Source organism: Sarcophilus harrisii, chromosome 2, assembly GCF_902635505.1.
Source record: "Sarcophilus harrisii chromosome 2, mSarHar1.11, whole genome shotgun sequence".
Classification (NCBI taxonomy): domain Eukaryota; kingdom Metazoa; phylum Chordata; class Mammalia; order Dasyuromorphia; family Dasyuridae; genus Sarcophilus; species Sarcophilus harrisii.
The window spans coordinates 313,469,454-313,494,377 of record NC_045427.1 but is presented as its reverse complement, the minus strand read 5'-3'; the positions used below and the strand labels follow the sequence as shown (position 1 = coordinate 313,494,377).

The 24,924-nt window shown below is 39.0% G+C and overlaps 1 protein-coding gene and 1 long non-coding RNA gene across 2 annotated transcripts; both read left to right on the top strand.

Annotated features, from left to right (window-relative positions):
• Window positions 1–1,827: 1,827 nt before the first annotated feature.
• OTX2 (orthodenticle homeobox 2) lies at window positions 1,828–7,281 on the top strand. The gene is made up of 3 exons (XM_012548390.2): window positions 1,828–1,990; window positions 3,210–3,376; window positions 5,832–7,281. The coding sequence occupies exons 1-3, from the start codon at window positions 1,885–1,887 to the stop codon at window positions 6,450–6,452; spliced, it is 894 nt and encodes a 297-aa protein (XP_012403844.1). The 5' UTR covers window positions 1,828–1,884; the 3' UTR covers window positions 6,453–7,281.
• A 4,599-nt stretch (window positions 7,282–11,880) lies between these two features.
• LOC116421135 lies at window positions 11,881–19,895 on the top strand. The gene is made up of 4 exons (XR_004231439.1): window positions 11,881–11,930; window positions 16,410–16,552; window positions 18,631–18,679; window positions 19,725–19,895. It is a non-coding gene; the product is annotated as an uncharacterized LOC116421135 (long non-coding RNA).
• The last annotated feature ends 5,029 nt before the right edge of the window (window positions 19,896–24,924 follow it).

The following is a 24,924-nucleotide window of genomic DNA, read 5'->3' as shown; positions in this document are numbered from 1 at the left end:
AAATTCTGTTAAAAGAAAAGTAAATTCCTTCCTTCCTAATGAAATAGATCAAAAAGAAAAAGAAATTGTCAAAAAATGCAGTTTTTGTTGTTCAACTTTATATTACTTTTGGGAATAATATGTTTCTCTTTTTCTTCTGCCAAGGATAAGATGGAATTGCTATATCACTGAGCCAAGTTGGAAAAAAGTCATTTAGCATTATTTTTGCTATTAAGTTAAACAAATAAAACCTGCAATTTTCCAAACTCCTTAAACATTTCTTGGTGAGACTATGCTCCCCTGATGCCCTGGACAAATTAGCTCCAGGAGTCCTTAGGATTGGTCATTTGGGCACTTCTAAAAGTGAGAACGGAGTTATCTTAAGCTTGTGTCCGCCATTTTGAAGAAATCTCTTGCTTCACCAAAGTTGTAAAGTAATGAGATCCTTACAGGATGGGTGGCAAAATCCACATAATACACGCCAGAGTCTGAAGCTGTCGCTATGGGTTAATGTCCATCTTTGGAAACTTGCACCAGGATGGAAAAGGTGGAGAAAGTAAATAACTTCCTCCTTTTCCTTCTTTCCTTTCCTTCTCTTTCCTTGTCTCCTTATTCTCAGAGAATTGTTGGAGACTTTCAGTGTGGAGAGTCATTCTTTTAGTTTGTCAACCTTGGGTCACTTTCTTTTCTTTATTAAAAAAAAGAAAAGAAAAGAAAATCCTAAATAAGTTTGGGGGAGGGGGAGAACATCGCCAAATGAAGCAGGAAATTGTTCAGGCTTATTTCAGAGCCCAATGTACTAATACTTGCATCCTGCAAAATGTAGCCTTCAGATTTCAAATTCATCATAGAAGCTGGACAACATTGATGGCACAAAACAAAACCATAGGCATAATATTCCTAAAAATGAGTAAAATCTAAAATTTCCAAGATATGCTTTTTTATCCTAATAAGACCACTGCACTTCCTTAGCGAGTACTGAGTCTACCAGTCTGAAAGAAATTTTGCTATTTGCTGACTTTTGATTAGAAGTTAAATATTTGTTTGTTTAGCTTTAGCTCTGTAGAAGACTCACAAAAAACCTAATATATCTAGCTTACCTCAAATCTAATTACCAAGTGTACCAATTAGGTGAAAATGATTACTGGAAATGACTTAAGATGTGGAATGATAGTGGTAGGGGACTTTTCTCAAGTTTGTCGATTAGCAAGTTGGTATTTCAGATCCTAAACACACCAACATTTTAGGTTCACAGCAGCAGAAAGCCATAAAAAGCTAGGGTAATTAAAATCTCTACCAGTAGAAAGGCAACTGGCCAGGAGAGATAGTTTTCTTGAATTGTTTCTTTGTTTCTCACCACTGGGCTTTGTTATCAGCATTATTTATTTAACCAAGAAGATCTTTGTCTCTGCAAATGGCCCCAATCAAGTTTTGTTTGAGACAATTAGCAAGAGCCAACCAAGAAGTCCTATGCAAATGTAGGGATAGGAATGCAATGTGTGCATTTGAAGGCCTGGGGTTTTGTCCTTGGGTAAGGCAGATTGTAATTACTTTCTAGGGTGTAACTTTTTTTTTTTAGTTGAGAGTGGGGGTGGGGAAGACATGTTTATCCACATCTCCTCTGGTCCCAAAGGCAGCTTGGGGGCCTGGGGGTCCTTTAAGAGCCAAAGGATCCTTTAACCTCTGAACCTCACGCCAGCTTGTCATTGGAGATAAAAGATCTGCACTAGACATCTCAGTTAACCAGGACTTTTAAAAATTATTACTATTTGTCTTTGTTTTCATCTTTAGAGACACCAGATTTAAGCCTAGCCAGCAGGGACCCTGAATCCAACAACTCCTGAAGAATCGAGACCTTACTGCCAGGTCTCCATTTTGGCCAACTTTTCTCCTCCAAACTTTAGCATGATGTCTTATCTTAAGCAACCACCTTATGCAGTAAATGGCCTGAGTCTTACTACCTCTGGAATGGACTTGCTTCACCCCTCCGTAGGCTATCCCGGTAAGAATGGCTGCATTCCCCCTTCCTCCTTACTTCCAACCAGTACAAAACTGACAAGGGAACTGTCTTCCGAGATATCACCAATCTTTGGGTTTGTTTCTCTTCATGAAAAAGATGAAGCAAACTACTTCTGAACTTTCCACTGAATGACTGGGCACCTTTTTCAGTCCTCTCAACCCTCTCTTCTCTCTACCATGGGATGACCTGGAATCTGGGAGAGAGGGAAATGAGACAAAAGGAGGAAGAAGGTTGATTTGCACTAATTGAAATACATCTGTTTCATTTTGCTGGACTATATTTTCCAAACAATTAAAGCCAGTACTGAAAATTTAAGTTAGGGATGCTTGACTCTATGCCGCACTCCCTCCAAGTACACTGACTTCTGAAACTCAGTAAAAATAGCCCCCTCACCCCTTTTTTGCTCTCCTTCTTGGTTCTTCTTTTTGTGGCTTCTCTGTTTTACGTATTTCTTCCCACCTCCCTCTCAGCTTTCTCATCCATTCTATATAATAGTAACACATTTGTTCCAACCCCTAGCTAAGATGTGGATTTTTATGCAGGCCTATTTACTCAGAATTGTAAAAGGGTGTGTTGATTTTTCCCTCTTTGGGTTCAAATTTTAATTAAAAATAAAAGTAAAACTCTCAGTCTTTTGAAGCTTATATTATTAACACCCAGTTGGGACAGGGAGATTTTAGGAAGTTTCAGGTAGGTGATTCTGTGAACAGGCAGGAACTGAAAGCCAGATATTTTTTGACGTCCAGGGGATCTTGACCTGGGAACAGGAGCTGCCTGTCTTGATTCTTTATGTTGTCCTGAATTATTATTTAGGGATTTTTTTTTCCCTCTCTCTGATATGTACAGCCAAGAGACCATCCTGATTTTCCTGAGTTTGAGTTCTCTGAGAATAAATCTGCAGGGCATAGGCAGCCTCTTCTTATAAGGCAAAAGCTCGGCATGTAAACTGCTGGTTAATGGGATCTGTAACTGGGAGGAAAGGGGAGGGAGCTAGAACAATGGGGACTGGCAGGCTCTGAGGAGTGGCAGTGGCACCAGGAGTCTCTCTAATGAGGTTGTTGCCAATGGGGAGGAAAAGAAGGGGGCTACTGGTTTCAGCAGATTGTTGGCTAGAGAAGGGTGTTGGTTAAAAGGGTGATTGAGGGAACATTCTCCCCTCCCCCCCACTATATTTGGGAGGCTACTATATACCTCTAAAAGCTGTCATGAACTTCTTGTCCTGTAGCAACCCCCAGAAAACAGAGGCGGGAGAGGACCACCTTTACCCGAGCTCAACTGGATGTGTTGGAGGCACTGTTTGCCAAGACTCGATATCCAGATATTTTCATGCGGGAGGAAGTAGCACTGAAGATCAACCTTCCTGAGTCTAGAGTGCAGGTAGGGAAAGTGCTGCTGCCATCTGTTATCTTAAGTCTACTGTGTGTCACCTGAAGACATTCTCTGTCATTTTGCTAACTTTCATCCAATATTCCACAAACTTTTGTTCAGATATCCTTTGAGGCACAGGATAATATCAATACTTTGATCCAGTGGCCCTTCCCACAAGGAGAGAAGGGGAGATAAGCTTCTGTATCCATTCTCTGACAAAGAAAACATTTCCAATCCCCTTTTCTTCCACCTTCCATTTCTTTCAGTCCTCTTCTCCCCGTTCACAAGTTCATCTTTCCCAAGTCCCTGAAGTACAATGACTGAAGCAAGATGGGTGAAAAAATGAAAGCAAAGACCCAGAGGATTTCATGTTTCTTTGGGATACAGATCTGGGGTTAGGAGAACTTGGAATCCTTGCTGGCTAGTAAAGCTTGCATACCTATTCACTGACATTATTCTTTATTTGAAGAGCTATAGAAATATTGTTCTTATTCTTGTTTTTAAATTGATCTAATTGTGTACAATGAGAAGCAGTACTGAGTGGTGGGTTGACCTACAGTAGAAAGATGAGGATGTAAGGAAATCACTACCCCTTCCACATATGGACTGTGTGACCCTGTTCAAGTCCCTTCATTTCTGAGTATACTGGGTAATTTTCAGAGCCTATAAGTTCCAGAAGAGGTAGCAAACCACACTAATTTGAAGGAGCTCTCTCTCCTATAGAATTCCCTCTATCAATGAAATCACAGAGCCATTTCCTGTCCCAATCCCCCTTCCTTATCTTATTGCACAACTCTGACCTCTTACCTTTCTGCCTATTTTGATATCTTCAGAAAATAAGAAATCTATTCAATAGAGTGAGCTGACTGAGAGCTTGTTTTCACCTTTCTATGATTTACACAGAATTAGCTAGGGCTCTCTAAACTGCAGAATATATAGTTTGAAGTGGCTCAGGGTTACTACAGAAAGCATCTTAAAAACACTAACACTCCCTTTTCTCCAGCTCTATTTTGATTTCACAAAGCTAGGTTTAACAATTTAAGAGGTTTCTAGACTACTGCATGTCACCCAATACTAGTTAGTTTAGGTAAGAAGCAAACTGCAAATACTCTTTCTCAGTAGAGGCTTAGTGTCTTGGAGGGGGAAAAGAAAAAAAAAAACCCTACAAATCTGGAATTCCCCTTCAACTAGGGCAAGTTTTGCTGAAGGATTAAACCTAGAACTGTGATTCCAAATCAAAGAAAGAAGAGAAAATGCAGTTTCCTCTTAAAATTTAATTAAGGAGGAGGTTGTATGTGAAACTTTGACCCTTCTGAAATTGCTATAAAGAGAAATTAATGGATAGAAATGGGTTTTTCTACCCACTGCCTTTAGCAATGAACTTTAGGGCGCTGTTAACATTAAAATAGTTTATACTGCTCTTAGGGATATTTCCTTCTGTGAGATTTTAGGGATGTTCAATTCAGCCACTTACAAAGGAGAAAATTAACTAGATTCTGTGTCATTTCAAAATCTGACATAGTGATAATTTCTTATCACCCTAACTCACCAAAGAAACTCATCAAATGGCCATGCAAGTATCGCCTTGGAAATACCCATACCTTTTTTTGAGCAGTAAAAGCAGCTCAGGTTTCACACATTTAAATCCAAAAAGCTGAAATCTTGACTTGGCCCTTCTGAAAATTATGTTGGCTCTGCTCATTCAAGTCTTCACTCCTCCCTCACTTCACTGGAGAATCATGGTCACCTCTGACTAACCTAGTAGACACTTTTCCAAAAAGGGGAAAGGCAATTGCTCTGAGTCCCTACCTGTTGGAGGCATTAGCAAAGAAGTAAAGTGAGAGGCCCACTTTGCACTAGATGAACTTCCACCTCTATAATTCTGTGACTCTAAGTATTAGATGGCAGACCCCCTGAGAACAGGACCCATTCTTTATAGCTTCTTCAGGACCTAGCCTTATGTTTGCATTGTAGAGACTAAATAAATATTTAAACTGAATTGTGAAAGATGGTTATTAACCACATAGGAATACAAAATGCTGCTGTTTGGTATTTGTTCGAATAGGCTCTTTAATACAATATGGCCTATGTATTAAGGATTAAGGGCAATCTCCAGCCACATGATTTTTGTAGCTCTCTTAAAAGTCTCAGCCATATCCAAGTGGCCCCATTCTGGAAGTGGAAATGAGTTCTAGTACATGGGGACAAAAGAAGTCTCTATAGATGGACAAATATACAGGCTAATGAGTTTTTTCCATTGTGTGGATAATTTGAGTAGTATTCAAATCCCACTTATTCTCCAGTCTTGACATCTAGAGGCTTGCAAAGAGGGTTTGTTTTCTGACCTTATTTGTAGGTAGGTTTTGACCTAGGTCACCCATCGTTTGAGTGGAGTTTATCATGGAAAACTTTTGAAAAGAATTCTTTCCCCTATGTTTCTCTTTTTTTCCCCCTGCTTCTCAAGGTATGGTTTAAAAATCGAAGAGCCAAGTGCCGCCAACAACAACAGCAACAACAGAATGGTGGTCAAAACAAAGTTCGACCTGCCAAAAAGAAGAGCTCTCCAGTCAGAGAAGTGAGCTCAGAGAGTGGAACCAGTGGCCAGTTCACACCCCCCTCTAGCACCTCAGTCCCAGCCATTTCCAGCAGCAGTGCCCCTGTATCCATCTGGAGTCCAGCTTCCATCTCCCCTCTGTCAGATCCCCTTTCCACCTCCTCTTCCTGCATGCAGAGATCCTATCCCATGACCTACACCCAGGCTTCAGGTTATAGTCAAGGATATGCTGGCTCAACCTCCTATTTTGGGGGTATGGACTGCGGATCTTATTTGACCCCTATGCATCACCAGCTTCCTGGACCAGGGGCCACACTCAGCCCCATGGGCACCAATGCAGTCACCAGCCATCTCAATCAGTCCACAGCTTCTCTCACCACCCAGGGCTATGGAGCTTCAAGCTTGGGTTTTAACTCAACCACTGATTGCTTGGATTATAAGGACCAAACTGCCTCCTGGAAGCTGAACTTCAATGCTGACTGCTTGGATTATAAAGATCAGACATCCTCGTGGAAATTCCAGGTTTTGTGAAGACCTGTAGAGCATACCCTTCCCCTTTTGTTTCTGGTGATTTTTTTTTTTTAACATAATGGGCTGAACATTCCAGTTTTAGCCAGGTCTTGGTTGAACAAAGACAGTTAGGCAAAAGTATGTTCAGATTCATCTTCTGATCAAAGCTCTGGGAAGAAATAGGAGGAAAAATGAAGGAAGGGCCTTAAAGGAGCAAATCAACTAGCAACCCAAAGTGGACAAGGCCACTCATTTACATATGACCCATGTAATAGATTTAGCTCTTTATTGGTTTCTAAAAGTATGGGGGACAAACATTCCAGCCGTGGTCAACCAAATACAAACAAAAGTAACCCAAGGAAAGGTGGGGGTAGTGTCTTTCTTCACCAGAGGTTCCTAGTGTGTTAGCCAATCTTGGTTAAATCTTAGGAATGAACAGTGTCTCTCTCAAGCTCATTCACGTTTCATGACCAACTGTTAGTTGGCACTGAAAAAACTTTTCAGGGCTGTGTGAATTGTGCGACTGATTGTCCTAGATGCACTACTTTATTTAAAAAAAAATAATGTTCATAAGGAGTCAATATGTAGTTTTAAAGAGACAATCAGTGTGTGTCTTATATAAATGGTACATCTGTTGTTTTTAATCTGTGCTAGACTTCAAAACTGTGATCTCCTGTATTGTATGCAACCTTGAACTCCGCCTCTGCAGGGGTTCTTCTGTGATTAAATAGATTATAATAAGCAAAATTCAGAGCAACTGAATCTAAAAAGATTGCCTTTGGCCAGAGGTGAACTGCACTGAAACTTTTTACAACAAACTTTCACTGAATGGAAAAATAAAATAAAATGAGAGAGAGCCAGAGAGGAGAGAATCAAGAGGATACTAGCTCATCTGTTAATAACTTACTGGTGGCAAAGCTATCAGTAAACAAATACACAAAGACATTGGTCAATTGCTCTGACCCTGATGAATTTAAACTGAGATCATTGTTGTTTATGCTTGCAGATGTTAACTGGAAAAGATATATATTATATATATATATATATATATATATGCATAAACCTTTTTTTCTTGGATTTGGCAGATATGTATAATTACATTAAAATGGTTCTAGCACAATTTGGGGTCTTCTTCCCTTTAATTTTACACAATGACTTATGGAAGGGAAACCACACCTTGACATAGAACCTCTATTTCCCAAAGTAAATGACTTGAGGCAGAAATAAAACAGCAAATATTTTTGCTTTTTTAAATTTGAAATCACTAGTTATATTTCAGTGCCTAACACAGTGCTCTGTACACAGCTGGCCTCCAATAAAGGTTCTTGACTGACTGACTTTTTCATGAGGATTGCCCAAGGAAATCCCATCAATTGCTATTCTCTTCCTTCTCTCCTGGCCCCCAACACTTCCAGCTCAGAGCATTTGACAGGCTAGTGTTGTTTCTGCTTTCTATTTTAAATCTAAGAATCTAGGATGATGAAAAGATTATTGAAGCCAGAAAACTGATCATACCAGCTGATGTGAAAATAGAGGCCTGAGAATGTGAGAGAGTCAAAAATCCTAAAAGTGCAAGAAAACCTTTTGTTATCATTCCCCATTTTTTTTTTTTTGGTGGGGGGTATAAGATGGAGGAGGGGTTTGTAGGGAGGAGAATGACAAGAATTCCTTGTTCCTGCTTGCTGTTTGGTTAAAGGGCTGTTTCTTAAAACTACTAAAAAATACTCTGCGGTAAACAGAGAGTGTAATCAGAATCTGAAAGCAATTCAGGCAGAAATGATGTCCGAACAAAAGAGTTTTGGAAAAGTTTTGAAACCTATCATTTCAGCAGTTGAACATGAAGTGCCCTGGTCAGATTTTCTTCTTTAAAGAAAATGCTGAGAAAATAGGTCCCTTTTCATGTCTTCCTGCATTTTACAAAAACAGCAGAAAAGACAGAACTGCAGCAGTGTTGGTAGCAATTCCCTAGGCATAATCAACTTTTATTTTAATTTTAGCCTTGTATTCTGTCTTGAAATTAGCACATTTAAATGAACCAGAACTGTACTTTTATAGGAAAAGTATTCAACTGCCAGTTTCAATCATTTCCCCCTTCATATAATATCACCTAAAACTGACTTGGTTGTACCCAGTTTTCTTTTTCTGGTTATGCAAATTGTTTTGAGCACTGTGTGATCTTTCCTAATAAATCATTTGCCTTTTTTTTTTTTTTTTTTTTTTTTTTTTGTCTGCTAAAGGAAATGCATTAGTTTGCTTCCAACTCTGAATCTTGAAAATTGATGGAGAAATTTTCCAGGACCTGTTACGGATAATTGTCTCTCCCGTAGTACTTTATGCTGAAATGAAAGGGGGACCATTCAGTGAGGTTTCCTTTTTTTTTTTTTTTTTTTTTTTTTTTTTTTTAATGGTTGTCCAGGTAGATTCTTAATTCTTCAGTAAATTAGAAACGATTCTCATTCACGTAAGAATATCTGGGTTCTTACGATTGCTTTCCATTTTAGAATGCCCAACAAAGGGCGGGATGTTGGTATCCTTTTTCTATAAGTTGACCTGGAAGGATTTGGGGGAAGAGACACACAGACAAACATAAAGATAGGCAAGAGACAACTGATAGATGCAGAGATAGCGACAGTCAAGAGACAGAAATGCAGAAAGGCAGGAGAAACAAGAGACAGGTAGAAACAGAGACAGAGAAATAGAGGGAGACAGAGACAAAGTGACAAAAACTAACAGGAGTGGGGAGAGAAAAGGAGGAGGCAGGGAGAGAGAGAGAGAAGAAGGGAAGGAGAGAGAATATACTGATGAGAAACGCGTCAGTGTAGTCCTTGACAAAAATTTGAAGTTAAAGATAAAAAGAAAGGTGCAGAACATCCTCAGAAGACAATTTTCCCATCATCTTTGTGCAACCAAATATGAGAACGTAGAGGGAAATCCCTTGCAGTGAAGAAAGAGGATACAGTTAGGAAGGAGAGAGATTTGGTTTAAAGACATGCAGGGTGCTTATAGTTGTCTGATATTAATTACAGAAATCTCAGTAATAACGAATGTTCTTGGTACGTACATAGCGTTTTCGTCTGAGGCTTCAGAGAGCAATTTCTGCGGCGTTAGAACGCTGGAAAAACTAAATCTCCCTTCTCTTCAGACTGCAAAGACAGAACCTTAGAACTACTGTCCTGGAGGGGGCAGGATGGAGGTAGTTTGGTTTTCAAAGATTTGTTTTACTAAAGCATTATCTTCTTTGCTAATGATTCTTGGTCCTTTGTATTTCACTTTGGGAGGGCTTCTTCGCCAAGAGATAAGAGAAGAAATTCAATCAAGTCAATTAAGTTCTTGCTTTTGAAATCTTCAGATTAGAAGTTCAGATATGGACACTTTCTTAGTTTCTCTCAAATCACCGTTTTCCAACTATCACGATTTTCCTTCCGGAGCATTTCTCCAATCTTCACTGATACCTGCAAGCGTGTTCTTTGGCTATTTGAAGACTCAGGAACTTCTTGCTGAACAAATCTCAGCTCTTGTGGGTCTTGGCCCAGCAGGGAACTGATGAAAGATGGTGGGGAGGAGAATGGAGAACTAGAAAAATGCTAAAAAACAACAATAACAACAGTCCTAATTATTTTCAACGCCTCCCTTTGCCCTTCCCCCATGCCAGATCTCAGAAGGTTACTTTCTTATATGTCGTATTTCCTCTACCTAGGATTCCCCTGGAGACTTAGTGTTACCTGGGAAATGCAATCAAACGTCAACCCAGGAGCGCCTCAGGGCAGAAATCGAAGTCTAGACTGGGCCCACCTCCTTTCCTCCGCCCCGGACACTACTCTACGGGGGCTGGGGAAGGGGCGGGATCCGGTTCTAGAAAAATTCCCTCTCACTCCTATACTTTTTTGCCCCTCCTCCTGCTAGAAGTTTGGCGGAGCCGGCCTAGAAGCTGAAACCTCAGTTTCTGAGTGACTTTCGCCGAGAGCCGAATCAACGCTTGTTTGCTTTTTATGCCTCTTCCTCCTGGTCCTTCTCTTAGGATAAGAGAAAGTCCAGACCGGGAAAGGGGTGCTATGCGGAAGATCCAGAAAGGGAGAAAGAGGGTGGAGAGGGAAATTCAGATAACTTTTTATGTGACTTCAAAGATGAGGTTTCGTTCCTCAACCTTTTCCCTTGTGACTATAGATTCCTTGCAGGAATCTTTATTCCCTAAGGACATGAAGTCTGGGCCTTTTCTCTCCATATCTATCTAGTCTTTACTTTACCCAAGACAGTGTTTTCTCTCTTTATTTCTTAGACTGAAAATACTATCTAAAAACTTTCCCACTCATCTATTCTTCTCGGCCTTGAACCCACCAGCTCTCTGGGAAATTAGAGCTCAGCCCCGGAAACAAGTGCACATGCACATTATCTGACACCACCTGAGGCCCATCAAGTCAGCTTCTGAGCAAGGTTAAAGCCCAGCCCATAAGGTGGGGTCCATCCGATTGATCCCATACCTGGAGATGAGTACTGGATCAACAGGCCTGGTGAGCAATATGCGTTCACTGACCAGAACTTGGAGCTGGGCAGTTTGGAGGCTGATCGTCTTTGGCATTTGTCACTCACTCTTTAGTTGGGTGGGGAATTAAGGATCGGCGTAGATCCGGATGGCTAACTGCACCAGTTAAAAAAAGGCCCAAGCGAGAAACTGTGGGTTAGGGGAAAGGGGGTGGGGGTGGGGATGTCTAGCGACTGAAGGAGTTTTCGGACATCAAGGGAGAGAGAGTCTGGCGGGATGAGGAGGGACAGTGGTTGGCTTTAGTATTTCAGGTTTTCCTGGGAAGACGCCAGACGGCGGGGTGTGGCAGCTACCCGGGCAGCAAAGGGAGCCAGGCTTCCATCTCCACAGGAAGAGAACTTCACTCCATTCAAAGTTTGCAATCTCCGGGGCACGTCCGCCAGATGTGGCACAGAGACGCTGCTCCCAGCTGGGCTGGGCTCTTCCCTACCTCTACTGCCAGACCCTTGCTCTCCCCCGGAGAGAAACTTGCAGGAAAACTAAGGAGATTTTAGTTTTTGAATTGGGGAGTATTTTGTTTGCTGAGCTAGGCTAGTTGAAGCCGTTGGGGGCTTCAACCGACACCCAAAGTGTAGCCCGGGATCCACTCCTCTCTTCTCCTCCTTCCCCCTCCGCTCTTTATGAACGTCTTCAGTGGGCTGGATTTTTTTGTTTGTTTTGTTTTGTTTTGTTTTGTTTTTTAACGTGATATCTCTTTTGCCCTCTCTCAGTCCCATGAATGTGCTTAGTCATTTGCAATTTCTTGGGGGTCCGCCCCCGCTCCAGTCCTCCTAAGTGGGCGGCTATCAGCAGTCTAGCTCCCCAATACTACCGTCACCGTCCTATTCTACTACGGGGAGCAGTTCCTTGGCCGTCACAATGGGCGGTGGACCTAAAACGATTTATTTATGCTGACTCGGAACGCCGCAGTTCCGCTCTGGCTGCCTTCAGACCAGGGCTCTCGAATGGCAAGCCTGTAGGTGAGAGGTGGATTGGGGGTTAGAGGGTGGGAGGAAGCCGGGAAGGGTAGGGAGGAGGGGAGAGGACGTCACGTGCCTTTCTTCACATCCCCCCAGAAAAGTACTAGCCGGCACGCGTATCCGACGCATTGTCAAATCTGGTACTTGAACCCGCATTCTACACTGGGAGAGAACGTCTCTTTAGAATCTAAGCCTTGTTAGATGTAGGAAGGTGTAAGTAAAAGCCAGTCATAGTAGGTGGTGGGTTATTCCACACAGAGATGTGTAATAATCAAACAGAAAAATCAGAGAGGCAACATCCACTCAACTGGCAGCTAGTCAGTCACCTGATGTTGTTCAAAAACAGAAAAAGAGACTCTCCTTGCAAAAGAGGCTTATTTCAAACTCTGCTCCGACATCCGTTCTATGACTTTCTCTGAAAAAGGAGAGATATATTTCCTTTCTTTACCCTTTCCATCTCACCATTATGAGTCCCAAGCTCCGAATACGTTCTCTTCTTCACTTTGTCCAATCCTGAAAATTGCTGCTCCCCCAACTTCTTTGCTTTCTCCCCTCCACTCCACCCCCTCACCACAAGCGTATCCCGTTAGTGAAGTTTGCTGAAGGAATATGATCCGTTCTGGGGGCTCGATTTCCTCCACTAGGTGACCGTAATACAGAAGACAGGGAGCTTTCTTTCTTCGAAAGAAAGAAAAAAAAAAAAAGAAAAAAAAAAACCAGAAACCCAAAACAAACAAAACCTATCCCTGTTTTCCAGTATTGTGTTTGGAAATTGCACAGATTATAGGATTTATCTGACAGAATTAATATTATGCGTGAAACTGTAATACTCTAGTGTATTGAGACATATTGTACATGATTACATAAAGCATTTCTTCAAAACTGCCTATTAATAGCATTATGAGACTTTAAAATAATAAGTATTATTTTGATACGGAGAAAAATAAATTGAAGAACTGTTTGGAATTGTAGACAATTCCGTTTCTTTAAAGACAGCAGTTGAAAAGAAATGGGAAGTAAAGTGGGTTTTCTTGGGTAGCTGTAACTGAGGAGGAAAAGGAGTCTGGCTCGGTGTCGAACGAAACATTTTCCTACTTTTCAAAACAAAAATCTGCCAGCAGTGTATATTCATTCATTCGTTCATTCATTCATGCATTTATTCAGCAAACATTTATTAAAGTGTCTACTATGTGCCAGGGCACTGTACTAGATAGATATTGGGAATTCAATGACTTGCCCATGCCCTCAAAAAAGTGAAAAGGAGAGAGCGGAAAAATGCACACTTATGTATAATGAAAATTAAATACACATTTTATTCAAAGTACTCGTGTCTTATATTTTGAAACAAATGACTTCGCTATCCACGCCCAAACAAATCATGAAATAAAACTCAAGGAGATTTGCAAAAACCAATCCCTTTGGTATGAGATCGGATGCAGGTGCACAATCTTTCTCCACTATCGGGGAGAAGGCATCTTTGAATCCTTCCAACCTGGAAAGAGCGAGGGGCGGGGAAAATTTTGAATAGTTTTGAGATCTAGCGCTCACTTTTAGTCCTCAATTCTCCTCACCTTCAATTATTATTGTAATAGTTTGGAAGGGAAAACACACACACACACACACACACACACACACGAAGCCCACAGCAAAATATCCTAAGAAGAGGTCAAACTTTGGAATGACTTTTCTTTTTCTTAAAAAAACAAAACAAAACACCACAGAGAGAAAAGATGTTGAAAGAACCTGGTGAAATCCATTGCACCCTATTGTCTCTGCGGTAATTTGCCGTTGGGCGGGGTCTGGAGGGTGCCTTTCGAATTAAGAATTTCATTCTCAGTCTACCTAGCATCTTTGGAAGACATTTTCCAACAGACAACTTCTTAAATCAAAAATCAAAACCGCGATATCGGACCACTGGCCAGGTGTGGAAGTGAAAGGTTTTTGTTGATGGGCTGTTTTTTGTCTTTCCTCTAGGACTGATTGTGAAGTGATCAGCAAAGCTTTTCCCCTCCCCCTCCCGACCTTTCCAAGAGCCAGAGAACTAACTGCTTGCTACCCATACCTCTCGCTTCCCTGCGTTCTTCCTCCTCCTCCTTTCCCTCTTCAGTCATTTAAAGGCCCAGAAAAGAGCTCCTTAGAGATTATTCCAGAAAGGTGCTGAATGAACTCCAGCTTCCCAAACCCCTGGACCGAGCCCCAGTTTCCTGGCTTAATCGCGGAATGGTGCGATTACTTGAAATTAGAAAGTCACCCATCACAGTCTTAAACTGTTAGTTAATATCTGCTCCCAGAGTCAATTGTGACTTTTTCGGCTCATGAACCATTAATAAAAATCTCCTTAACATTCAAATGGTGCTGAAATGCGTGGATAGCGGATTACCGGTGCCTAATGGGCGTCCTGTATGATAACACGCTTTCTAAGCATCTAGGTCTGAAGGGTGTGGGTATGACCACCACTACCTGATTATCAGCTTATGGCCAAAATGCTTCTTAGCCGTGATGCTCTTAGGAAGGGGCATTCTTCCCAGGATCAGATCCAGAGAACACTTTCATGTTCTTCATTTAACCAGATTTAATATTATCATATGGTATGGAAGAAGGAGGTAGGGCTGTGGTGATGCGTAATCAAATCTAGCTTGGGAGGCCCTCCTTTACTCCCCCCTTTAAACCTAGTCCTTATGGAATGATTACCGGAGGCCGGGGACCAGCCAAGCCATTAAGCCTCGGATGGGACTAGGGCACAAACAGTTTGGGTCAGCTCACTGGGGGTCCTCTAGGTTGCACCTGAGGGTCAGACAGGTCGCCTCTGGCTTCACAGCTCTACCTGTATCTCTTTCAGAGACTAGGAATCGGCCCTTTAAACTGGAACTCACTCATAAAAGCCAATCTCTGCGTCGGGGCAGAGCCAAGCTCTGGGCATTCAACAAACTCAACCCCCATCACCGCCGCGAAATTGTTGTTTGTTTTTGGTTCCGGGGTAGGGTGGGGAGAGATAATATTCTTAATTGCGTTAAACTGACACAACTTGAATGCAGAGCTGGGAGGGAGTCTGTTTCTCTTGTGGGAAAGGGACAAAAAGGACAAAATGTTTGACTTCCTGTAAATATGAAAATATAAATTTGATTTGATAACGTCTATTCGTTACATGGGGGGGGGGGGAAGGGGGCGGGGAGGAAGAGAGAAGGAGGAAGGGAGAGGCAGACGAAGGGAAAGGGAGACAGAGGGAGGGAGTGGGAGAGAGTGTATTAGTTAATGAAGTCGGAAATCCAAGAGATCACTCAAATTAGTGATTCCTGTTAGCTTTGGATCCGCTTGTTTCTTTCCTGGGCAGGCCCATTTTCTCAGAATATTCTCTTCAATGGGTAGAGCAATTGTCTACCTTCTCTCCGGGATTTTATTAGACAATATTAGAAATATTGTCTAGAGATTCTAGAAGTACCTTTCTGGGACCTATAGCCTATATGCCTAGAAACGGAGGGAGTCATTGGAAGAGATCAAAGGCGTTTTTCCGGCCGGCCACTTGACTGCCTTTGAATTTGGCCTTGATGTCGGGTCAGACGCCGAATCTGAATTCCTTTGGCTGGTCCGTTACAAGTCTCTTGTGACTAGATTAATGCCTAGTCAGATGAAAAAAAAAAAAAAAAATCAGACGTCGGACTCAAGTCTCCTTCAGCCTCTCACTTATAACTGCTGCAGGTCCCAGTACGCTTAGGTCCTCTAGGCTGGCAGTGCTCCTAAGTCTGGCCTGAAAGGAATGCGAAATGAAGGCAATCGCACACAAAGCGGTTGACTCTTGCCAGTACTAAGGCTTCTGCATCGAGCAGGAGCTGGTTCTGGGTTGTGACCTACTGGTCCACTATTAACCAGAAAATATTCACAAGTGAGAGGAAACACACTGACGCGTGTGTTCAGAACTCTGCCAACGCGCTTAACCAAGAAAACAAGAATAGGAGGAAATTGTCCTCATCTGCCCTTTTCTTTCTACTCCCCCTTTTCATTTTTCTTGAATTAACCCTGTAGGAATGTCAGCGATGTGTGTGCGTGTGTGTGTGCATGTATGTAAGTGTGTGTGCAGTGCAGTGACTCTTCTCGGACTCGAGGAGTAAATGTACAGTTCCTGCCTTATGGAAAGTGCAGCCCTTGCTTTCTGGCGCCGTCCCCATTCAAACCCCACAGTCCTCACTAGGTCCCCTAGCAAAATCCCGGCAGTAGCTTGCTCTGGCTTGGAGGAAGTGAGCTCGCAACAGAAAGGGCTATTGCTTGGTGGGATGTAGGTTGTAGGTAACCTTCAGGGGCTAGATTGCTTTTCGATACCTTTGACTGGAGAGGGGGTGATTTTGATTGGGTGCGGGGAGGAATGTGTGTGACTAGTCGTGCATCCTGCAAAGTCAGTGATACAAAATCCGCGGAGAAATGGGGCGCAGCTTAAGGAAGAAGGGTAGGCCTTCGAAGAATTGCATAAAGCCTTTTTTCTTCCAGCTTTGTTGACAAGCGGGAAGAGGAAAATTAACGTAGAGAGTAGAACCTGAATATGTGATCTGCAGTGGCCCCCTCGGGTTGCAATTCATATACAAAAGCCGAGTTTGGAACGTGAGCTCGAGGCAGGTGCAGTAGATGTGGAGGTAAGGGACACTGGTTGGACAGGTCCATGTATGGCTTTGGGTTGGAAACAAGGACACTAATCGAAGACCTATCATTTCAGGAGGAGCACCTTTCATCCCCTATGTTGGAGTAGACTCATCTTCCTTCTAGTCCCTGGAACATGAAAAGGGGAGACTGGAATTTGGCCAAAAGAGATTTCACCTGTTCCCTTCTCTCACATATACAAAAGGGCTGACAATGCCTTTGAGTGACATTGGAACACAAAAATGTCCCCTGTTAGCTCCCATGGGTCCAATAGGAGTCTACAGAATCCCAAATTTTTAGAACTTTGAGAGATTTTAGAGGTTATCTTAGATCAACACCTTTATTTGGTAGAGAAAATAACTGAAGTGCAGATAGGTGATGATTTTTGTTAAAGATCACAACGGTAATGAGGGGCAGAGATGAACCCAAATACTTCTTTCCAGTCTAGAGTACAGTTTGGATCCCTTTCCATTTAGGGTAAGATCATAAATTTAGAGGCAGAAGGCCAAATGGTTTAATGGGTTTAAGCTTGTAATCGGGAACATTTGATTTCAAATTCTTCTCCTGCTACTAGGGACCTATATGAACCTGGACAAGTCATACACTCTTAGATGATCCTTAATGTCCCTTGGAGCTTTAAATCTATATTCCTACAATTTTAAGGCAACTTGGAGATAATTTAGATGAGGAAACTGAAGCCTAGAGATATTATATGATATATCCAAAATCAAATATGTAGTGAGTACAAGAGCCACCCCATCTGACTCCAAATTCAATGCCCCTTCCACTGCACCAAGCAGCCATTATCCCATGGAGTTCTTGAGACCCTTTAAGATCCACAAGATCAAAACTATTTCTTTATTATTACTAAGACATAATTTCTAATACAATAAAGGCAAATAGATCTAATTTGTATAAACAAAAGCTTTTTGAGGGGTCCTCGATGATTTTTAAGAAGGTAAAGGGGTCTTAAGACTAAAAAGCTTGAGAACTGCTGGTGTAGAAGAAGGAAAGGAAGAGAGGGAGCAGACAAAGGAAGATACAGAAAGGGAATTAAAAAGGGAGTAAAGACAGTTGATGGAGGAAGTTAAAGATTCTGTCATTGTTGCCAACTTGGATTCAGGAGGAAAAGCAGATATTTTTATAGCTCTCCATATCTGGCCTTGTGCAACAGTCCCCCAGTAAATTCTGTTCTTTTATTCTGCTTTCATCCACATAGGTGGAAAACTCTGCAGTTTCCAAAATTGGCCTCAATATCTGCTTCTGCCATACTCCTGGTCTCTGCAGGACAGATGTGTAGAGAAAGCTTGCAAATGCAGGTGCAATGAAATTACAATTTTAAAAAGAATGCCCTGCAGACCAGAAACCACTTTAAAAAGTCTACTGGTACTATCTTTTCTGTGTACCAATAGGGCATGTTTGCCCAATGAATTTGGTCTAGACTATCTTTTCTTTCTTCTTTTGTCTTCTTACTAAGGCCCCCAGTTTTAGGGGTCAGTCCTTATGTACCAACCCAGAAAAATTGTAATAGTTCCCCCAAACAACTCTGTTGACCTTATCATCTTCTAGTCACTCTAAATATATAATCTTAAATCTTTGCTAAGAAGTCATACTATTTGTATTAGTTTAGATGTAGGTTTTTAAAAAATTAAATATTTTATTAATTTGAATATAGCTTTTTAACATCAAATTAAAATTTTAACATTAAATATTTTTAAAGAAATAATACTTTTAAAAATTAATTCAGATGTAAGTTTTTAACATTAAATTTAACATTAAATATTTTTTAACATTTAACTTTAACACTAAATATGTGTGTAAGACACCAAGCAAATTCTTGTAAGAATTAAGGTAATAAATATTAATTAGTTTTGTTGTATAGACTTACCTTGTGCCTGAGACCTAGTTGCAAACCCAAATCTTTAAAAAAATTAATTTGGTAGAGTGATGACCTTTAAGAACTAACTATGTTATTTTTGTTTTCTAATAATTGTCATCCTTTAGATACTGTTTTAAACTTGTGGTTACATAGTCATAAAGAGCTTTCAATAAGTAACTTCTTCTATTGATGCAGATGACTGTGAACTTGAAGATTTACAGAGTTGCCTGAGGACACTTAAAAGGTTAAGTGATTTTTGCCCTGCTCCTACTCTCTTACTCTTGTCACGCAGCTAGTATTTGTTAGTAAATACCCAGGTCTTTTTTTTTTTTTTTCTTTTTTTTTTTTAATTCTCTAGCCATTTATACCTTATTGACTCTGTTTACAAGCTTTTGAAGATAATTTTATAAGGGGAGTATCATTTTTATTAATTGGTGTATGTTTGAGAGATAATAGAGGAGAGGGGAAGGACAAGAAAAAGGAAGAGAGAAAGAAGACAGAGGCAGGGATGGAGAAGGGCAGGGACAGTTTGCATAGTTGTTAGAATGCTAATCTTGCAGTTAGGAATATGTGGATTTAATTCCTGCTATTGAAACATAGTAGTTATGTGACCACAGGCAAGCCAGTCTCTTTTTATAAAGCTATAAATTACAAGGAAATGCTGATTTGGGTTGGAGAAGAGTTTCTCACATTAATGAAATAATAGGTCTTTGAACCACCATTCACCCAAATGAAATTAGCTACTCCTTAGAGGGGTGTCAAATGATTTTTTTTCTTTTTAAAAGATCATTACTATCTCAAGCAGAAGATTTAACTCTTCTTTTTGTCATTCACCCTTTTGAGAGTCTAGTGAAAGCTAAAGATTTTTCAGAATAATGTGTTTAAATGCACAAAATAAAATACATAGAATTATATAAGATCATATTGAAATATAGTCCAAAATCTTTTTTTTTAATTCAAATTCATGTACCCCAGTTAAGAACCCCTAGAGTTCTTATTTTGATACAAGTTGTTGCTTAATTGTATCCAATTCTTCCTAGCCCTATGGGCCATATTGCACCTATACTGTTCCTGGGGATCTCTTTGCAAAAATACTGGGGTGCATTTCCTTCTCTGGTGAATTAAGGCAAAGAGAGATAAATGACTTGCCTAGAATAATACATTTTAAGGATGAGGCTATATTGGAATTAGGTCTTCCTTTAGTCCAAACCTAACACTTTATTTACAAGCCACCTAATTGTAAGTTTGTTTAAATCAATCTTTCAAATGATTTCTTTTCCAATACTTAGGAACCTGCTTTCTATTGCAATTGGAGTAAAAACATTTGAAATTGAGAAGGCTAATTTGAATTCAAGAACTTGGTTCATTGTTAATCAATCAACGAATCAATCAACAAGTTTGGAAGGACCTAAGTGCTGGGCACTATACTAAACCCTGGGGATAGACATACAATAATGAGACTTTTCCTCTCAAGAAGCTTACTTTGTGTTGTTATTTAAGAGGTGACATAGCTGGAGCTGGCTGCTTTGAATGCACTGAAGCCTCTGAAACAACTGAGGTTCTGTGACAAACGAAGAGTTTAATTATCAAGTACTGAACTACTCTTTTTTTTTTTTTTTTAAATTGAGGCAATTGGGGTTAAATGACTTGTCCAGGATCATGCAGCTAGGAAGTGCTAAGTGTTTAAGATTTGAACTCAGGTCCTCCTGATTCCAGGGCTGCTGCTCTATCCACTGCACCACCTAGATGCCCCCTGACTACTCTTAATAAGTGCAGGAGATGTAAAGTTCATGAAAGAAGTTTCTTAAAACTTATGAATGAAAAATATTGTCCTTATTTTCCAAAAGTGTTTTGTAGTGAGTAAGGGAAGGGAGGATTCCTGAAAATCATATATGATAAGCTTTATATCAATGCCTAGAAAAAAATACCAGAATGCATGGCTTAAAAGATGGTTTGAAAGCACCTAGAAATGAAGGTGGAGACCAACAGAAGTTAGTATTGTTTCATCAAGCAGTCATAAAAAATTAACGTCTTTTTTTTTTTTTTTAAATAGGATTTGGTTACAAGATTGGTAGGGCAGAAAATAACCAGAGAGTATCTGCATCTTGGAGAAGGCATTTAATAGTCTTATGGACAAAACAGAGAAAAATGGGTCAGATGATAATATGGTTAGGTAGACATTCCTTATTAAACCCAAAGAATATTGGTTAATGAGTTGAGTTGATATTAATTGGAAAATAGGTTTGTATCTTGGTCAAAGGATTATGGGATTTTGGGCAATTAGAAATTCTTCAAGAACATCTCATTCAAGCCTTAGGTGGAAATTGGAGTCCAGAGAGGAAACTTAGGTAGTAAGGTCATATGGATAGTTAGTAGTAGAGTTCTGAACACAGGTTTTCTGACTCCATAATGCAGTGTTCTTTTTACTATATCATGCTGCCTCATAATTTTGCAGAAAAAATTTTGCAGAAAAAAATCTGCAATATTTTTCAGTACCAGGAACCACATTTTAGGAAGGACATTCATATAGGATGATAACATACTTTCCTAAAATGAATCAATTTCCAGTGTATGCAATTATATGTAGAATACAGTGTATCTGGGATCACTTTCAATCCCTGCACTTCAGCCCCCTTTAGCATGCTTAAGATGCCCTTTCATCGTTTTGGGATAATATGAGAACTTTGAGGCATGCTTTGAAACAGAGAGTGTTATATCACTGAAAAGATTTGGTGTTTTCGAATGATATGGCAAACCCTCAGTGATCCTACTTAATAACAGCAGGGGAACAACATGCTTTACATAGCTTCTAGTTCAGCTATCTCAGTTGTGATTCTCTATCTAGCTGGCATAATGTGGCTCTAAAAGGAATGAGTCTATCATAGTGACTTTGCCCAGGGAGCACTTATTCATAAAATATAAGAAAATAGCAGAATGGATTAGAAAACACAATCCAACAAAATGTTTCCAAGAAACACACTTGAAACTGAAGAACACAAAGTTAAAATAAGAGATTAGAAAAGAATCTTTTATGCTTCAGCTGAAACAAACAAACAAACAAAAAGGTATGATAGGAATCATTGTCTCAAAGCAAAATCAAACATAGAATTAATTAAAAGATACTCAGAGGAACTACATCTTGCTAAAAGATAATGAAGTACTATCAACACTGAACATATTTGCACCAAATAAAATAGAATCCAGATTTTTGAAGGAAAGATGAAGTGAGTAACTGGAGGAAAGAGGCAGTAAAAGTATACTTTTGGAAGACTTTAATTTACTTCTCTCAGACCTAGATAAATCTAACCATAAAATAAATAAGAATGAAGTTAAAGAGATCAATAAAATTTTAGAAAAGTTCTGATAGACCTCTAGAGGGAAATGAATAGGAATAAAAAGAGCATGCCCTTTCCCTCCATTATACATGATAACTTCAAAAAAAATTTGACCATATATGAGGGCATAAAACCTAACAGGTGCAGGAAAGCAGAAGCATTAAATGCATGCTTTTTGGTCCATAAATGAAATGAAATTGCATAGAATAATGGAAACATAGGTTAAATATTTAATGGAACCTAAGCATTCTATTTCCAAAGAATGAGTGGATCAAAGAACAAATCATAGAAAAAATCAATAATTTCATTAGAGAGAATGACAAAAATGAGACAACATAAGGAAATTTGTGAGATGCAACCAAAGCAATATGTAGGGGAAAATGTATATTTCTGAAGAGTGATTTTAAAAAAGAGAAAGAGTGAAAGAACAGATCAATTAACTGGGGATGCAATTTTAAAAATTAGAGAGAGAACAAATTAAAAATCCCCAATTAAACATCAAAATAAGAATTTTGAAAATCAAAGAAGAAAATAAAACTGAAAATTAAAAAGAATTGAACTAATAAATAAAACTCACTTTTTTTTTTTTTACCTGCCTTTGCATTCAATTTATTATCATGCCATTTTGGTTGAAATTAGAAAGAATATCTAGTTTCATATAGTTACATAGCTGGAAAAGGGAAAAATATGTTAATAGACAAATAACATCTTAGTATTAGTGTGAAAATACTTTAACCTTTTGGACTTCCCGAAAAGATTTCAGTGATCCACAGACCATGCTGTGAGGACTACTGATCATTTTAAAGATGAGGAAACAGAGTCACAGAGAATGTTATTTTTGATTTTCACTAAATTTACTTTGCATCACTTCATATTTCCTTGTATTCTTCATCATTTTAATGGTTTAATATAAAATTATAGCACTATATCGTACTTTATTTGGCTTAACCAAATTGTTGGATATGAATGTTACAAGGGTTTTTTACTATTACTAAAAAAAAAAAATCAGCTAAAGATAATTTTTGTAAAAGATTAATTGTTCTTTTTAATAATATCTCTACTACACCTTTCTTAGGCACTTGCTAATCCTACCACAACCCTAACTGTTTTTGAGACAAAAAGGATGATCTGTTTCCAACTCTTTTTTTTAAAGTTTTTTTTTATTATGATTTTTTAATTGACAGTGCAATTTTTTACAACATTATCCCTTGTACTCACTTCTGTTCCGATTTTTCCCTTCCCTTTCTTCACCACCTCCCCTAAATGGCAGGCAATCTTATACATGTTAAATAAGTTATAGTTTATCCTAGATACAATATATGTGTGCAGAACCGAACAAAAACTCACTTTTATTAAGGAAAAATAATGCAATAAAATAGATATATCATGCACGAAATTCAGGGCTGCTTCAGATCTTGTGTGATCTTAGTTATGACTTCAGCACTTGAACTCTTTCTTTATGGCCATTTGTAGTATTTTGTTTTTGTTTTTTAATTTGGAAGTTTGGGATTTTGAATATAATGTTTCATTTTAAAATTTCTTACTCTATATTATCATTGAATTCTTTCTATTTTCACTTTACTCTCTGCGTCTAATAGATTTGGTCAGTTTTATGCACAAATTCTTGAAATTTGATAGTAAGACTAAAATACTTGAGGTTTCAGATAATCTGTGTGTGTATGTGTATGAATTCTGAACTTATAAAAAATAAAACTTTCTATAAAACAAAACTTTCTATAAAAAATAGTGATCTTTTTTTCATTTGTTTTATAGGTCAGTTTTTGATAGGGGATGACATATTTTCTGACTTTTTCATTACTATTATATTCTAATATTCCTTTTACATAACATTTATCTATCTAATTTTTATTTCATTTTAAGAAGTTTATAATCTGTGTAAGCTTTTTCATCTTTTTAAAAAATAGATTGTTATTATTTAAATTATTTTCTCTAGAACTCTCTTATCTTCTCTCCTTTCTTCTCTTCTCCTCCCCCTTCTCTTTTGTCCTTTTTTCTCCTCTCCTTTCCCCCAGACATCTAATTTAATTTATGTAATTATTTATGAGATTTTACTTAAATTTCTTCCAGAAATTTCAGTAGGGTTGTGGCAAGTTTCTGACTTTCAGGTTTTTTATTTTAGATAATGTGGAGTTATTCTATTTTTTTTAGATTTGTGTCATTTCTATATGATAGTTGTGTAACAATGTTCTTTTCTTCTGTTTATTCTTTTTTTCATACTTATTTTGGACTTTATGTCAGGGACCTCCTCCATGTATTAATGGAAATTAGAAGGCATAATGGAACATTTTAAAATGCTGATACATATTTTCTAGTTTATTAGTAATGAGTGCTTTGTTCTTTAAGGAGCTCAAGAGAGGCTTCAACCAATAGTCTTTACCAGATTAGTCTTATCCAGGACTTGTCATAATCATTGCCTTAACATCCAAAACTCTGGACCTTGAAAATTGTTCCTTCCCAGGACAATGAATTCTCAGCTTTGTTGCCTTTTTGAGAAAAACTAGTGTATTTCATGTTGTAGAGATCTGAAGAGGGTAGATAACAGTTTTATTACACTGTCATGGAAGATTTTAATCTAGTAGAAGGTTGTTTTGTTGTTGTTTCCTTTGTTTCCAAAGAGGACCAAAATGACATCACTATGTTACAGTCAAGTTACAATGTGTCTGATTGTGACTAATTAAACCATGATATGAGCTCTGAATTCTCTCCTACAGATCAGACACAGATATTCTTTGTGAACATTTGCAGTGGCTTCTCGAATTTTGTGCATCTCACATTTCTTCTGAGCTAATTCAATTCTGTTTTCATCAAAAACTACAGCACTTTTTCTGATGAGGGCATGCCATGGTAATGGTCCTGTGGCAATATCTTCCATGTCAGACAATCCATTCTAAAATTCTTAAGAAAGGCTTTGAGAGTATCCTGGTATGTCTTTTTCTGACTACTTTGTGAGTGTTTGCCATATTTGAGTTTTCCATAAAATAATCTTTCTGGGCAAACATACATTTGGCATTCAAACAATGTGGTCAGCTTATTCTCTCTGCAGTAGAGTAGGAATGCTTGGCATTTTAGTAAAAAAAAAAAAAAAGAAAAACCTGGAAAATAAGGTAAGAGACCTTACACACAGTATTCACAA

Excerpts from the sequence above, each read along its gene's own strand:
- OTX2 (XM_012548390.2), top strand. The coding sequence starts at position 1,885 with ATGATGTCTTATCTTAAGCAACCACCTTATGCAGTAAATGGCCTGAGT. Across the intron at positions 1,991-3,209 it reads AGGCTATCCCGGTAAGAATG|CTTCTTGTCCTGTAGCAACC; the intron begins GCTGCATTCCCC and ends AGCTGTCATGAA. Across the intron at positions 3,377-5,831 it reads TTCCTGAGTCTAGAGTGCAG|GTATGGTTTAAAAATCGAAG; the intron begins GTAGGGAAAGTG and ends CTGCTTCTCAAG.